This window comes from Telopea speciosissima, chromosome 1 (genome assembly GCF_018873765.1).
Source record: "Telopea speciosissima isolate NSW1024214 ecotype Mountain lineage chromosome 1, Tspe_v1, whole genome shotgun sequence".
NCBI lineage: Eukaryota > Viridiplantae > Streptophyta > Magnoliopsida > Proteales > Proteaceae > Telopea > Telopea speciosissima.
This window is the reverse complement of record NC_057916.1, coordinates 76,590,607-76,607,520: the sequence shown is the minus strand read 5'-3', so window position 1 is coordinate 76,607,520 and position 16,914 is coordinate 76,590,607. Positions and strand designations below refer to the sequence as shown.

At 38.4% G+C, this 16,914-nt stretch overlaps 1 protein-coding gene across 1 annotated transcript; it reads right to left on the bottom strand.

The window, feature by feature from the left end:
* Positions 1–275: 275 nt before the first annotated feature.
* Positions 276–3,253, bottom strand: LOC122670261 (probable CoA ligase CCL9). Its single transcript, XM_043867151.1, has 4 exons — positions 2,999–3,253; positions 1,850–2,912; positions 1,552–1,655; positions 276–520 (listed from the first exon to the last, which is right to left on the bottom strand). Exons 1-4 carry the CDS (start codon positions 3,197–3,199, stop codon positions 302–304), a joined length of 1,587 nt encoding a protein of 528 aa, XP_043723086.1. The 5' UTR covers positions 3,200–3,253; the 3' UTR covers positions 276–301.
* Positions 3,254–16,914: the final 13,661 nt, after the last annotated feature.

The following is a 16,914-nucleotide window of genomic DNA, read 5'->3' as shown; positions in this document are numbered from 1 at the left end:
ATTTATCACATTCAAACAAAATTATTTAACTCCATAGTAGAAGTATAGAACAAAGAGATCCCCACGAAGTCCCAAAAACAGAACAAAAAATAGTGAAGAACAACAATATCGATCGATTGATATCTTATTTGATCCGTTTCAAAATGGTCAAAGGGATCCTCTTTTCTTTATATTTATGTCATCAACAGTGTTATTGAACAAATGAATAATATAGTATAACTCAACCGGTCCTCTCAATTATTTGATCACTATAAGTGCCTTTCCATAGTACAAGGCAAAAATTTATGGAAGATTGTTGTGTTTATGCTCCAAATTTGGATACTTTAGCAGCAGAGATTTGAGCAAGGAAGTGTTCAGCCACAATACGTCGTTGGATCTTGCCAGTCGCAGTCTTAGGAAGGTTGTCAGTTATGAAAACCTTCTTGGGGACCTTGAAACTTGTGAGATTTTTCTTGCAATACTTGAGCATCTCTTCTTGGTCCATGTTCGAACCTTCTCTAGGGATGATGGCACAATTTATCTGTTTGTAAAACATCAATTACAATCTATATCAACATCTATCTATACACCATTACCATCTAATTATAAATTATTCTCAAGTCCTAAAAAATTTAAGAAAATGTATAACACACCGATGATATGGATATTAAAAATATTTTTCCCAGTAGAAGGTAAAAACACGAACCAGCTATATGGTTTTTTTTTTTTTTTTTTTTCTTAAATGACTGGATTTACCAAGTTTGTAATGATTCGGATAAAATATCTAGTCGCATTTGAGCACTATTGACTATGTTTTCCAAAATTGATTTGACCAGGTCTCTAATCAAAACCAAAATTTCAATTATGATTTTAATAAAAAATTAAAAAAACCTAATAAAACCATTTAAAATCGAAACGTTCACAAAAAATCTTACATTGATTGAAACCAAATCGTTCACATGGAAACCGACTATTTAACAACTTGCATTAAAAAAAAAAAGAAAGACGTTTCAAAAATGCTAGAATGCAGGTTTCCACCGATAAGCATATTAGGAAACAACACCACCTAAGCATCCAGATCTTTTGTTTGACTAAAGGGACACTTAGGCAATTTGTCGGTATCGATTGCATCGAACCTACCTAAACAACACCTAGGCGGCTTGACCGCCTTAAGCGCCTACCCAGCTCGTTGACGTCGAAACTTCTTCCAACACCAACGCCTACCCACCTGGGGTGTCCTTTTTTTTATCTTTTTGTAGGATAGCTGGGGTAGGGTGTCCTACACACGACAAATATGATCTACATGGCCTCGTAAGGATTTAAAAAAAAAAAAAAAAAAGAAATCAAACAAATATTCTTTATCGAATCTTGGACCAACACTTGTCCCAAATTATTGGATCTGGACCGTCTGTTGATTTTATCCCACCCATTGTCCTATTATCGACGTTACTTCTCTTTTGGTTTAGTGCGTCATTTTGGTCATTATGAAGGTATAACATCCTCATGCTCGTCTGGTAGAGGATCATATGGATGTAATAGAATAGGTGGGAGTGTGGGATAGTTCATCCTTACCTCTTCACCATATTTATCATCGGGAACTCCAAAAGCAACCGCCTGAGCGACTTCTGGATGCGACAGAAGCACTGCATCCACCTCAATTGGTGATATCTTCTCCCCTGATTAAGATCAAAATTCAAAAAAAAGTTAGATATAAGTCATTCCAGATTTCTAGCTCCATTGAACCATTTTCAATAATCAATAGAGACTTGCCCCAAAAAATGGCAAACAGAAAGACAAGGACACTCCCCCAATCCCCATCAATTCAGGCATGATTAATGAATTAAAAGCAGATTAAACGTTAAAAATTTACCTCCACGGTTAATAAGCTCCTTAATGCGGCCTACAAGATGCAAGTAACCTTCAGAATCCATAAAACCGATATCCCCTGTATGGAACCAACCGAAGCTGAACGCCGCCTTATTGGCTTCGGGGTTGTTCTTGTAACCCTTGGTTACATTGGGGCCTCTAATGCATACCTCCCCGTTAACCTCCGCCGGTTGTGGCACACCATTCTCATCTAGAATCGCCATTTCCAGTCCCATCGGCTTCCCAACTGACCCGGCCTTGTGGGAACCGTTTTCTGGCAACGGATTCGTCGACATTTGATGTGACGCTTCAGTCATAGCGTAGGCTTCCAACACCGGCGCCCCGAACGACTCCTCCAAATTAGTCAATATAGACGGCGCAAGCGACGCGCTACAGCTCCTTATGAATCGCAGCTTCGGGTATACTGGCTCAGGTTTGCTCAGATGCCTATCCAATATGATCTGGTGAATCGTAGGGACCGCCGTGTACCATGTAGCGTTGTATGTGACCATATCTGACCAGAAAGTTGACGCGGAGAATCGTCCCGCCGCGGGGAGTGTCACCGCAGCCCCGGCTGCAAGTGAACTCAGTAACCCGGCGAGCAAACCGTGCACGTGAAAGAGCGGGAGTACAATAACGGTTGAGTCCGTCTCCGTCAGTTTGTAGACAGTTTTGATATTTTGTACTGACGAGGCGAGATTCAGCTGAGTCAGCGGTACACCTTTAGGCCTGCTCGTTGTGCCAGAGGTGTGGAGGAAGAGCGACACGTCCGATGGGTCGTTCACAATTCCGGAAACAGATTTCAGATCTGAGACGGTGTTCGCATCTGGAAGAGACGAAGAGGATAGTTTGATTTCGCCACCGGCGTGAGATAGCGAGACGGTTGCGTGAGGAATTTCGAGTTTCGAAGCGGCGGCTTGAGCGGCTTGATTTCCTTGTTCTGATGTTAAGAGGATCTTGGATTCGGAATCCGATAGGTAGAACTCAAATTCGTCCTGAGTGTAGGCGGCGTTGAGAGGGGCGGCAGTGGCTCGGGCTCTGATTACAGCCAAGAACATAATCACAAACTGCAAACAGCAAAGAAAATGTTAATTAAAATCGGAAAACAGAGTAAATCCAAATAAGAACAAAGGAAATTAAGGAAGAATCGAACCTCGACAGTGTTAGAGAAGGTAAGAGCGACGACATCACCGGGTTTAACACCGACAGCGATAAGGCGAGAGGCGGCTTGATCGATCAATTCTTGCAATTGAGCGTGTGTTAAATCGAACTTGCCGGAAGCGGACAGAGCTCGATGGGAAGGGAATTGTTCGGCGGCTTTCTTCAACAAGCCAGTGAGAGTGAGGTTTTCCATTGCTAATTTCTCTGGAAGAGAGGAAAGCGCAGAAGACAGAGATAAAGATTGACGTCGACGATAACGAGGAGAAGTGAGAAGAGGGAATAAGGAGGATATGCTTGAGAGGAGCGAAACGGTTGCATTATATATAGTTGGAGGATGTAGCCGACTAAATAACCGTTCCCAGCTGGTATCAATTCTGCTGCTGAGAAAGGCGTTGCGCGTGATAGGGTAGGATTGAATTCATCAAGGGAAGGTTGGGCTTGGGAAGGTTAACCACGTGGCCTTTTCTGCCGGTTCAATAAAAGTGTTTCTCTCTTATTTTTTGTTTTTGGTCAACAAAATAGAGCCCGGGTCACCTGCAAAGCTGTGCACGCCGCTACGTGTTGGAAACTTCGGACCCTCCCTTCTTCACATGCCAAACAAGCAAGAATTTCACCCAAAAAAAAAAAAAACCAAACAAGCAAGAATCTTCCCTATCCCCCTCAAAAGTAGAACCACTTATGACTTGTGAGTAATGACTAATGACTGCCTCAGGGTAAAAGCACTATGTAAGTACTTAAAGCACTTAAAAAAGGGTAAAGTACACGTAACCCAATATTCGTCGTATCCCCTAAGTGATTTAATATTCCATGTACGATCCTTCAATATTCTACATATTACCTTTGATTTACCCCCTAATTTCAAATAAGTTTAAACGGTTAAGTTTAACCGTTAAATATTAAAAATTTGACCATTTTATTTTTTTTTTTATGTTTATAAATTTGAAAAGATCTAATTATCTTGATCTATTTGTTTATAATATGAAAAGACTTTTTTTATCTTAATCTAATTTGATAAGATTCTTTTATCTTTATTATTTGTTCTTAAGAACCTAATCTAATCTAATTACTAAAATACCTTGTTAGGGCATAATTACCAAAATACCCTCCTTTTTCCTTTTTTTTTCATCTCTCTCTCTCTCTCTCTCTCTCATGCTAGCCTGCTAGGGTTTCCCAAAACCCTAAATGCTGTTCGATCTATATTTTCTTCCTATTCTGATCGTGTTCTTCTATCTGGGGATTCATTCTACTTTGAAGAAGATTATTCAGTCCCTCTACTCCGTTTCTATCCGGAGACACAATCGCTAGCCAGTTCAGAAATGGCAAATCTTTTGGGGAAATAAGTTTGAAGTAAGTACCCACAACATTTCAGAAACTGCTAACGTTTCAAGCCCCAAATGAATTACACGTTATCCCCTTTGTTCATATTTCAAACACTACACCGGGTTGCTTTTTTTTCTCTTTTTGATTTGCTTTGGATCAAGATTCAAGGCTAGCTCTTTTAATTGATTGGCTTTATTCTATTTATTACAAAATAACCAGCTTCACCGACCTCCAAGCAGGCACCATCATTATCAGAATTAATTCAGAAAGCTGTAGTGAAGTCATTCTCAATCATCGACGCCATGGCCCTCCTCTCTACCTCCAATTTCTTCTTCTTCTTTTCCTTAATATTCGTCTTCCTTCCCTACTCCTCATACTATGCAGTCTCTCTACCAACAGCACTTCTCATTCCCATTACGAAAGACCTCTCCACCCTCCAATACACAACCACAATCAAGCAGAGAACGCCTCTGAAACCCACAAAGCTAGTCCTGGACTTGGGTGCTGCATTCAACTGGGTCAACTGCCAGAAGAACTATCAATCCTCTACTTACAAACCCATTTTCTGCAATTCCTCCCTCTGCGCTTCCCTCAAATCCTTGGCTTGCTCCAACTGCTACGAACCCCCTCGTCCAGGCTGCGGCAACGACTCCTGCGCACTCTTCCCGGAGAACTCCGTGACTCGGGATTCCACCATAGGCGACGCCATCGCCTTGCCCACCACCGATGGATACAACCCGGGTCGACTCGTACTCTGTTATTTTTGGGAAAAGGTTCCTTTGCAGATTTGAGGAAGGTGAGGGTATTTTGATAATTATGTCTTAACAAAGGCATTTTAATAATTAGGTTGGATTAGGTTCTTAAGAACAAATAGTGGGAGTTAAAGGGTCTTATCAAATTAGGTTAGGGCAAAAAGATTTTTTCATATTATGAACAAATAGGTCAAGGCAATTAGGTCTTTTCAAGTTTATAAATATAGAAGCAAGGGTAAAATGGTTAAATTTTTAACATTTAACGGCTAAACTTAACAGATTGGACCTATCTGGCATTTGGGATGTAAAGTAGAGGTGATACGTGAAATATTGAACCGCTTAGGAGGTACAAGGACTATTGGGTGCATTACAAGGGGGTACGTGTATTTTACCCTTTAAAAAATTATATATGATTCTAATTTGATTCTTTTTTGTTTAAGGATTCTAATGTGATTCTTTTTGGTTAAGGATTCTAATGTGATACTTTCGATGTGTGTATTTTTCTTATTTTATTAGATTCATGGAAACAAGGGACTTTCCCTATGTCTATTAGTTTTGGACTGTGCTTTGCATGCAATGGGCACTATTATTATTATTATTATTATTATTGACGAAAATTTTCACTTCATGGCCCTACCTGGTAAGCTTATCTAGTTAGCCATATAATTTCACGACATGATAAAATGATGTGGTGAATCCATTAACGGATAGAATGGCAACGTTTGACTTGATCGTCAAATTCCATGATCAAATTCAATCAAATTCTAGGATCAAATTCAATCAAAATACTCTCCTAATATATGTCAATGTGTTAGGAAATAACAACACAATAGAATGGGGATTTGCAAAAGAAGAAGAGAAAGAGAAAGCACACACACAAGACAACGATTTATGTGGTTCATCTCCAAGAAAATAGGTTACATTCACGATCGAGCGATAGATCCAGATCCATTAATTCTACGAAGAAAATACAAAACATGTCTCACACCTTAACATCTCCCAAAGAGAACCACTATATATAGATACAATATAGAGAAAACTTTAACCCACGAAAGTACAAAACTGCACCCCAGAAGCCCATCCGGTCTGATTCGAGTTACAAACATATTCTTCTGGAAATAATTATAATGAGATGTTAAGGTTTTGTTCAACCATTTTCTTTGATATATTGTGATATTTAAATATAGGTATATCAAAAAATATAAAAAAATTATTAGTGCAAGTGGTAGGAAATAGACCTACAATGTAATAATTACTAGAAACAAAAATGGCAGCAAGGTAGCAATTGTTACCATAACCATCGGTTTGTTGGAGGGTTATTGTGATATTTAAATATAGGTATATCAAAACAATATAAAAAAATTATTAGTGCCAGTGGTAGGAAATAGACCTACAATGTAATAATTACTAGAAACAAAAATGGCAGTAATAATTATTAGAAACAAAAATGGCAGCAAGGTAGCAATTGTTACCTTAACCATCGGTTTGTTGGAGGTTGGAGGGTGGAGGGGGGAGCGAGGACGGGGAGGGGAGTGACAGTTACCACTTTGGAGTTTGTTATGAATCTTGCTTCTATTATTATTTTTTTTCTTTGGGAATCTCTTCTATTCTTTTCATAGATTTTTTTTGTCATTTAAGAAGTATATTCATTGAAAAATATTATAGTATTCATGTTGTATACGAATATTAGTTCCACATATAATCTTAGAAAGAATATATAGGATTCGTGTTATATACAAATACTATTTAGTTCCTCGTATATCTTAGAAAGACACCAAGCTTTTGGTCAATTTTTTTGTTTGGGAAAGCGTTCTCTAAGCAAGAGGCATAGGGACTACGGAGAGCGCACCAATGAAGTGTGATAAAAAAATGACGTACATAGGAGCAAGGTCGTATTATGTGAGAGAGAAAGATAGACACAAAGGTGCTAACTCAGATAACACATTTTCCAAATTTTTAGTATATTTTAATTACCTTGGCAATAGCTTTTCTTGTCTATTCTATTATTTTTATTTGGGTAAATTACATATCACCCCTTGGTTCTCAAAAGAAACTCAAATCACCCCCTGTATTAGACCCCAATATGACAAATTAGTCCCTACCGTTAGTTTTATGCTGTTAAGTGATGATGTCAGCCAGTTAAATAAATTTAAATTCCTAAACTACCCTTGACATCCAAACATAAATTTTGAAGGGTAGTATTGTAAATTTAATTCTAATGTTTTAGTACAAGGGTAAAATAGTCTTTACACACCAATAACTAACAGCAGACTAACACCGTTGCTGTAGAGGGGGACGGATGAGTATTTTCAAAAACCAAGGGATGATTTGAGTTTCGTTTGAAAACCAAGAGGTGACGTGTAATTTACCCTTTATTTTTTATTTTTTTGTGATGTGTAACCAATACCATTCCATTCTAACCATAGGAGAAACATTATGGGTCTTAAGGTCAAAAGTATGAATTGCATCCCTATACACACTATTCCAAAAATCATAAAATTATGACAACATATGTGAGTGTATAGGGTTTGAGTCTGGAAATAGTCTTTCTGCAAAAGCAGGGGTAAGACTGTGTACATTATGACCCTCCCCAGACCCCGCAATGGCAGGAGCCTTGTGCACTAGGTATGCCTTTTTTGTTATGTGAGTGCATCATAGGATTTTCATTTTGGATACTAACATCATAGGAGATTAAGTATAAAATTTGAAACAATTTTTATGAATTTCTTCCAACACATAAGATCTAATATATATAAAATCATAAATGTAAACAAAAAAAAAAATTCCTATAAAGTTGAAACCTCATGTATACTTTACTATTTTTAAGGTTTCTTTACATATAGTTGTCTTAAGAGGGGGAGGGCATATGGAAGGGATGTCAAATTCAATTGGATTTCTTGTCTTTATTAATTTATTCATATATTTTTATAATATTAGGTAATTTTTTTTGTAGGAGAGAGCTCTTTGAGCAAACGGAATAGAGAAGCAAACCAAGAGAGAGATAGACACAGGAGTACTAGCTTACCCCATGCTCCAAGGTCATTTCAAGTGAAGAGAGAGATAGACACTGAAGTACTAGATTACCCTATGTTGCGGTTCAAAGAATTTTTTCCATTTCTTATATGAGGGAGAGGGATGGAGACATCACCCGCGTTAGGGCTGCAATAGAGTCGGGTTGAGCCGGACCTTTTAAAACCCTAGCCCAACCCTGAGTCCCCTTAACTGGGCCCAAGCCCGGTCCGACCCTGATTCAGGGTCAGAAAAATCCAACCCTAACTTGCCCTTAGGGCGGGGTCGGGCTAACCCTGATTGGCCCTGACCATGGGACGAAAGAGAGATGCATGAGCTGGCCAAGTTAGGAAGAAGAAGGAAACCTATCAAAAAAACAAAAAAATAAAAGAAGAAGGAAAATAAAAAAGAGAGAATAAGAAGAAAGAACATGAAGGACAAGAAGACAGGGTCGGGTTGGGCCAAGCTGGGCTTAGCTTGACGCCTCAACCCTGACCCGGTCCAACCTTGACTCAGGGCTAGAAACTCCAAACCCTGACCCGCCCTCAGGGCTAAGATATCTCATCCCAGGCTTTGTTCGAGCTCAGGATAGGCTCGGACCGTCAGGGCCAAACTTGCACTCCTAACCCACGTAGGGTAAACTAGCGGGCGGCACAAATGAGGCATAGGATGGAGCATCATACATGAGGGGTAGAGGAATCATTTAAAAAGAAAAAGAGAGAAATAGACACAACCGGTGCTCACTTGGGATATCCAGATGGTGAGCCCAACCTTTTCCCTTTCCATAAAAAGTAAAACATGGGAGTGTCGATAGTTAAAAAAACAAGATTTGAATCAAGGTAGAATTGATATTAATTTGGATGCAATATTGTCTACTAATATGGCTCTGCCTGATTTTTCTAGACTTGATTTACCTATTCTAGACTTTCTTGTTTTGTTATGTGCAGGGTTTGATTCCACAAACATAAGATGTTCTGGATGGAGTTTTGGCATTTTGTTAGATGGTAAATTCATTTTGTTGACTGCAAGTCAGATTAAAAACAATCATGAACTGGAACCAGAGTTGATTGCAATTCTCAACAGTCTTGACTGGGCTATCTTAAGAGATTTGAAGCTTAAAGAAGTTTGGTGCTCCAACACGGTGCTACCTGGACTTCTTCCAACTCCATCCCATTCTCCTTGGCCTTTTAAAATTTTAAAATATGTTTTTATAGATTTTGGATCGAGTCAAAGATGTTCAGTTTAAACTCCTGAGAGATACTTCTCTACTCACTTGGTTTAGATCTTTTGCACATCAAACTACTAGTAGCAATGTACCTTGTGTCTTTCAATAATGTACAAATTTGCCATCCTATTAATATACATATTTTTCTTTTTTATCAGAAAAAATAAATAAATAAATAAATAAAATTTAATAGAAACAAATCCCTAGCGGTAGGAATCCACTTGCACACATTTCAGAGGAAGCTAATGGACACAAATCCCTAGCTATAGACATCTAATTGCACACATTTCAAGAATTGTGATTTCTCATAAAAGAAAAAATAATTCTTCATTTATAAAAAGAATGCTGCATTTCAAAAGAATAGATAAATAAATTACAATTGAGCCTCAACAGTGTAATGAGAAGTAAAAGGGTGGGCTTTCTCTTGGGAGCACGTCTAGAAAAAAATAGGTAGAATACTTGTTAATAAGTTGAGGGAAATAGTTTTTTGTGTGGGAGTGTGGGCTATCCCAGCACTTCCATGTGTCTATCTCTCTCCTTCTCAAAATAAGGAATATGGACGTTTTTTCATATGGAGAGGAGAGAGATAGACTCATGAGAGTACTTGCATAGGCCACTCTCTCATATAGAGAACTTTCTCCCTAAGTTGAAGGGAAATAGTAGAATTGGGTAGAAATGTTGCTAAAAAAACAAAAAGAATTGGGTAGAAATTTTGTGGACACGATGATTTTAGGGTTTTTTATTCACATGTCAAGTTTTAATAAAAAATTCATATGGTAATTTAAAATAATAAAAATCTTAAACCTATAAAAAGGGTGTAGTCTGATGTTTGGACTACCAAGAGATGCATAGACATACATGGAGGATTAATGGTTAAATTTGGGGTTGGAATTTTACAAGTGACCAATCCATAACAGTTTCCACATAGCCAATGCTTAGAACAGTTGAATCACCCCCTATATGTGGCAGAATTAGGTTTACTCTTCTACCTAGTTTTCTAAATGTGTCCATTGAGAAAAATTTTTGCCTTGGTATATTTTGTTAGCAAGGGAAAAAAAAGAGACTACGAAAAACTTGAAAATGAAAAGGGGAGAAAGATACATAAACTTATCTTTGGTTTCAGTCGAATTGAACTAGTTTCGGTCTAGTACAAAACTAAATCGAAACCAAACCGTTAAAGTTGAAGTTCAATTTTAGTCAGTCGGTCCTATATTTTATCGGTTTCCTCTTATCATGTTATTATCGATCCATTATCTATTCGGTCTGGTTCAGTTTTTTTCCACGTTACATACAAGTATTTACAAAAGAGTAATAAAATCATTTCTTTTTTCAATTTCTTACCGTGCTCTCCTAGTTTTTTATTGATTTGATTTCGGGTCCTATTTGGTTCCCAATTCGATCAGGCAATTGATCGACTCGGCATCTCTTTCTTTCAATAATAACAAAGTTGATACATTACTGGTTGAAAAAGACACTACACTTGGAGTGAACGAGCGTTGCGGTAATGAGCCGTAAGAAAGGTCATTCCTTCCACTGTCATTGACATGATGAGATAGATACATGGCCAATCCTGCAACAATGTCTTGCTCAGTCTGTCCGATTTCATAGTTCAATCAACGGGGCAGTGAGCGGGCTATGATAAAGTGAAAAAGAATGGTATTTGAACTAGGCCAAGGCTGAAGAGGCCCTATGTAGTCATTCTTATCGTGGGTGGTGGGTAGGGTTAGATAAAGCTTTAGTGCCTTATAGTTTGTCTAGACATTGCAGTCCATTAAGTCAGACAAATCTGTTCAAAGTTTTATCGGTGTCTAAAATCCCATTCCGAAACCACTTGATGAGGATTCGATATTTATTTGGTCTGATTTTGTTCGATCAGTTTCAAATTTCAATTTTCCTAACATTGATTTCACCACAGCAAGCAAACTGACATACAAAAAAAAAAGGAAAAAAAAAAACATATCGGCCTTATCCCACTTAAATCGGTCTTACCAAAAAAATCTATATGATGCTTCTTAACTATCCAATATTTTGTATCATATATCATAAACGGTCGTATGATTGTCCTATAATACTGTTTTTTTAAAGGAATATATTGACCCCTGGAACACTTTATACGCACATCTCCACTTCATCTATCTTATTTTAAATTTCTATGAAACACCATCATCTATATCATCTCTTTATTTATGATTGAACTTAGATACCTTAAATAATCGCTTTGCAAATTCTCCCTCTCATCAATTTTCACCACATCATTATCTGTCTAGTGTAACTAAAGTTAAACATCATATATTCCTTATTCGTTTTACTTATCTTAAAACATTTTGATTGCAATATCGCTATTTATAATTTCAACTTGATATTAATCCTTATTTTTGTTTTATCCATCAAAACAATATTATTAAAAAAAAAAAAAAAAAACACATGTAATAAGAAATTTTATCTTAAATTTATCTGATTAATCATCTATGATAAACCAAACAAATAAGGATTAAAAGTTGATACTCGATGTAACCTAATTATAATTAAAAATTCAATATCTTGAAACACTCTCTCTAAGAATTTTATCATAACTTTTTTTCAAGTCAATGAAAATCATATGAAACTAGATATTTTCTTATTCTTGTAAGCAGACTAACTTACAAAAAAATTGATTTTTTTTTGTTTGAAGTTCATTGGTTGTAGACATGTGATACCAAAAAATTAAGAGAGAGGAATAGAAGGTCCCACATTCGTAACAACTCTCCAAAGTTTTTGACTGTTGGAAGAAGCCAACGTAAGCGCTTGCGTTGCGTGCTTTTCCTTACTCCATCCAAGTCTCCAATTGACTTCTCTTGATTCTTGAAGAGCTCACGCCCCCATTACCGCGCAGGCTCAACTGCGCAACAGCTCGCTTTCGAGAGCCATGCTGTGGGCCCGCGGCTGCAAGGGTCAGTGGCAGCAGTCGCGTATTGCGACTATGCTTTCAGTGATAAAGACATCAAAGTTGCAACAACGTAGCCTACAAGTTGGTCCCTCTGGAAGGTATGGGGGCGCTTCTATGTATAAAGAAAACTCTTACAACACCTCTTCGTATATGGAAAAGCCCAATTCATCATCAAATTTAGTTGATAAAGCGTATCTTCATTTTTTTTGCCCTTTTTTCATAGGTAGACCCAGGGATAGTTGAACTCTTTCTTTTTTTCTTGTTTTTTTTTGTTATTTTAGGTAAGAAGAAATCTATTGATTGCTCGCAAAGTACATGTGATGGATGATTTATATGTTTTAGTCAACCACGGAGTGGAGTTCAGCCAAACAATCGTAATGTCATACATGATATTAACAGAGTGTTTTGTGCTAAAAAATTAACAATTGAATTGACTTTCTTAAGAACAAAGAAGAATTTACAATCTATACGACACAGATACTTAGAAATTTGATGTCCTCGACCCTTGTATCCTCACCTTATCTAACAATGGTAATAATAGTAAAATAAAGTGTGGCCCAGTGGGCCTCCTGCTGGACCCCTGTGGGTCCTTGTCTAATTCCATGGTAGGTTCATGGGGCCCTTGCTGGCCCCTGGTGAGTCCTTGTCTGATCCTGTGGTTGGTCTTGCATTAAAAAAAAAACGTATCTTCAACTTTATTACCTCATAGGTCCATAAATAAGGGTTGAGACAAAAGTGTGTGTAGAATTCCCACGCAAACTATATGGAAGTGTGGGAGAGGATGAGATAAGGTTTGGAGATGAAGGCTACTCGCAGATGAAAAGTATGTGGGAAGAGATAGAGAATGTTAGAGGACACGTGATATCACTAGCGTGCACGTATTTTTTCCTTAATATATGTGGGGTGAAATTTTCCTTCGTACGATTAAGACCCACCACTTTTATGGCATTGGATACAAATTTACGACAAGTTAAGGGTATTTTAGACACTTTGATTATATTTGTTATATAATACTTGCATTGGTGGTGATCAAACATGACAGTGGAATTAACACACGTGTAGATGTGGATCATCAACCTTTGTCCAAACATTGTCTTATAGCAACACCCTTATGTTGATGTGGCAATTGGACCACATCAGCCAAAAACCTAATTTTTAAATGCCATCTCCCATGTATTACTAACATGATCGATTAACCATAAAAATGGACCGTATAGGAGGAATCCATTTCTTTAAGATTTCAAGAGTGAGAGATTACTATGGGAGTCCCATGGCAACAACTTCATGAATACAACTTAAAATCTGTTATTGTTGTTTGGTATTATTGGACGATCTAACTCAAAACCTTAAGGTATTTGTGGATACTATGATTTTTGGAGTTGGGGTTCCATATCTGTCTTGCGGGCGGTGGTCCGAACTTTGAGGTTCCTTGGCGACTGGAGGTTTAGGGTCATGCTATACATATTAAAATAAAAGGAGTCGTCATTTAGGATTCGGGCCTAGGACCCAAAAGAGAATAGGCCCATCCATGATGAGTGGAAAAGTATTAGCACCTCATCTCGCCCGATTAAACTGGCCTTTCAACTAGATGCTTAGATTCAAACATTCTCCAAAATAACATATTTTATACCAACATGTAAGACTAACATAAAAATTGATTATCATGCATCAAATACATAAAAAGAAACTAAACATATTATTGTTGTTGCGTCAAGGAATCGTCGAGCGGTCCTGCGAGTGCCGTCACCTGCAAGTGGACCAAGGGGTCAACATAGAGAACCAGTGTGGTTCCGGCCTAGGGCTCTCCGATGCCAAAGTTAGATCTCCTGGGGCAAATAGATGAATAGTGATTATTCAGTATGAGTTTAGATGTCCCGGATGGGGTTGTGTACCTTGCCTTTTATAGTAGCATATGGCGGTGTGGAGAGTCCCAGTTTGATGGCGATTGTGCCGTTGAGTGGATAGAGGCCCTGGGTAACGGGGCTCTATCCTGATTGACCATCTCCCCGTGGGAGGGAGTGTCCTAGTGGCATCAGGATCCTTGGTGGATAGATACCCGCGCGTGGTGATAGCGTCCTTGGTGCTTGAATCAGTCTGGGTGACGTGACCTCTAAGCGGCGGTCTAGAGTCCTGATAGTGACATGAGTCTTAGCGATACGATCGGATCGTAGATGGGTGGCCCCCACCTCATGTGCCCACGATGCTGTGCCTGGGTGCCCAGGCCGCTCCTGGGTGAGGCCGCGCCTGGGGTGAGGCCGCGCCCTGATGTGTGGCCGCGCCTAGGTGAGGCCGCGCCTGGGTGAGGCCGCGCCCGAGTGCTAGGACCCGGTTTGTTCTCCTTGGCTATGGAACGGGTCGCCTGTGACACGTGGCGATTGTTGATTGGCCCGGTGAATATTGGATGTATCAATTGTCAAAAGCACACAATACTAATTACACTAAAAACAAACTACTTTAATAGTCTACATTATGCCACAATGAAAAGATGATGAAATATATACCTGAAATCAAATCAAACAAGCCAAAAAATGAGAGAAAAACGTTCCCAATGCAAATGCAAAGTGTAGAGTTTCTCTCCACTTAGGTGGAGATGGACAACTGACTTGCCTCTCTTTCAATGGACAAAATAACGATTATGTAAAGTGGGTTTGAGTCACTTGGAATGCGGACAGAATAACGACTAAACAAAGTGGGTTTGCCACTCGTGCTACAAATAGAGTAACAATGTCACAAGGGGTTTGATGACCTACCTAAAGGGACTGATGAAAAACTATGGTACAAAAAAAAAGGGGGGATTTTGGAGGGTAAAAAGGTGGATTTGGGTCACTCGAAGTGCGGACAGAATAATTGTAGTACGAATCTCGAGGCAGAGGTTCAACTGAATGCCGAGACGGAATAAAAGAGGGCTCTCACTAACTCAAAGTGAGAAATTGAGCCTAAAAGCTCGTATCCTAAGGCTAGGGACTCTCTCCTCAACAAGGTGAGGGGCCCTCTATTTATAGAGAGACCCCGGATTCCACCATTGTCGGATACGGATTCCATACCCGTGGTGCCGTAGCAAATGACGTACCACCCAAAGTACCACAGTCTGATCGTCGCAAAGGAGTGTCACAGAATCGTCCACAACCTCCAAAGTTCCAAGGTCTGAAAAAATTGACTTTGGGGGGTTCTTTCCACCATGGTCGGAAAAGGTGAGCAATGCCTTCTTTAGCATTTGGTAAAAAAATCTTTTTAATCATTTTTAGGGATGTGAGATGATATGGTCTTGATGCACGAGCAAGTCCTTTTCGAAAGAGAGATATCGATGTCTGTTGGCGTCCTGTTGTCAAATGGAAAGAGCTCTTCAAGTATACGTAGGAACCAAAAACCTGAACAAATAGATTTGAGGCCATAGTTCTTTAAATCCTAACATCTCAAAAACAAATATCATTTGTGCGAAGGGGCATTAAAGGGAAGGGAAGGAAAATTTTCATACTTAAAAAAGGAATTTTTGTAATCATTACCCCATGTGACACCATGTGATAATATCAATAACTCCAAATCATTTTATATTTGGTTATTAAATTTTACTTTACTTTGCATCCAATTCCTTTTGGTTTAAAATGTAAAATAAATATTACATGTAAAATGTATCTTTACATGTAAATGTAAAATGCATTTCATTAGAAATGCATTCAACAGAAATTTCATATTCCATAGTGATTCTTTGACAATCTCTTCCAACCCTTTCAATTTACAAGTAGACATTTTGAAATGGACTGAATCTTCCTTCACCCACGTTTAGTAGAGAATCCCTTAATCAAGGGATTTGGATAGTATCCATAGACTATCATGCAACAATGGAGAGTATTTTTTAAAATTTCTAAATAGAGACAGATATTTATGACTATTGATGGTTATACAATTCCTTCAACGTATTCAAATAAAACTTTCTCCTTTTGAAAATCTTAACTTTTTCTAAGGATCATTTATGGTAATATTTCATTTAGGATGATAAGAGTTTACAGAGACTACCAGTAGTAACTAGCAAGGGTGCAAGTTTGACCCTGTTGACCTGAACTACCACGAGGACCAATAAGAGCAGACGTGGGACATCATATGGATGGAATTTTTTACTTTACCAGGAAGGAATAGTAATTTCACGCACTCTATGTGTGGGTGCATAAATCTTTTTTGAATAGATATGTAAATTTGTTTGCCATAATAATCTGGTCTGGGTTTCTGTGCCCACTGTGCTCGATGAAAAAGGCTGTAACAAGACTAGCGTAGCCATTAGGGATAGCCAAGCTCGGCTGATCAGGCACAGTCACTTTGGGTTTGGGCATAGTCTCGGCTCTATTAAAGTTAAACATATTGCGCTGATTAATTAGGCCCATCTTTATCCAAAAAGAAAAAAATAAAAGTACAAACATTTGGCTATCATTGGATTCATTTTTTGAATCTTCTCAAGCTTTTCAGAAACCGGGACACCCTTCCTGAGAAACATAGCCAAACACGGACAAAGAGTGCTTTATTCTCATGGTTTAGGGTGCTGGTCCCGAATCGGTTTTGGCACGAGTCAATTCTAATACTTGGCCGCTCTCGTATCGGTCTCTACCGGTACTTTTCTCTTGTCATTTTACCTTTTTTTGTTTTTTCTTCAAGTAGTTTTGGTATAACCTCAATATATATACACG

What these genes read in the sequence shown, in the direction of transcription:
- LOC122670261 (XM_043867151.1), bottom strand. Translation starts at nt 3,199, where the DNA reads ATGGAAAACCTCACTCTCACTGGCTTGTTGAAGAAAGCCGCCGAACAA. An exon ending in CCTTCTCTAACACTGTCGAG is followed by an intron (nt 2,913 to 2,998) that starts GTTCGATTCTTC and finishes TGCTGTTTGCAG; the next exon opens with TTTGTGATTATGTTCTTGGC. An exon ending in ATGATAAATATGGTGAAGAG is followed by an intron (nt 521 to 1,551) that starts GTAAGGATGAAC and finishes TTTTACAAACAG; the next exon opens with ATAAATTGTGCCATCATCCC.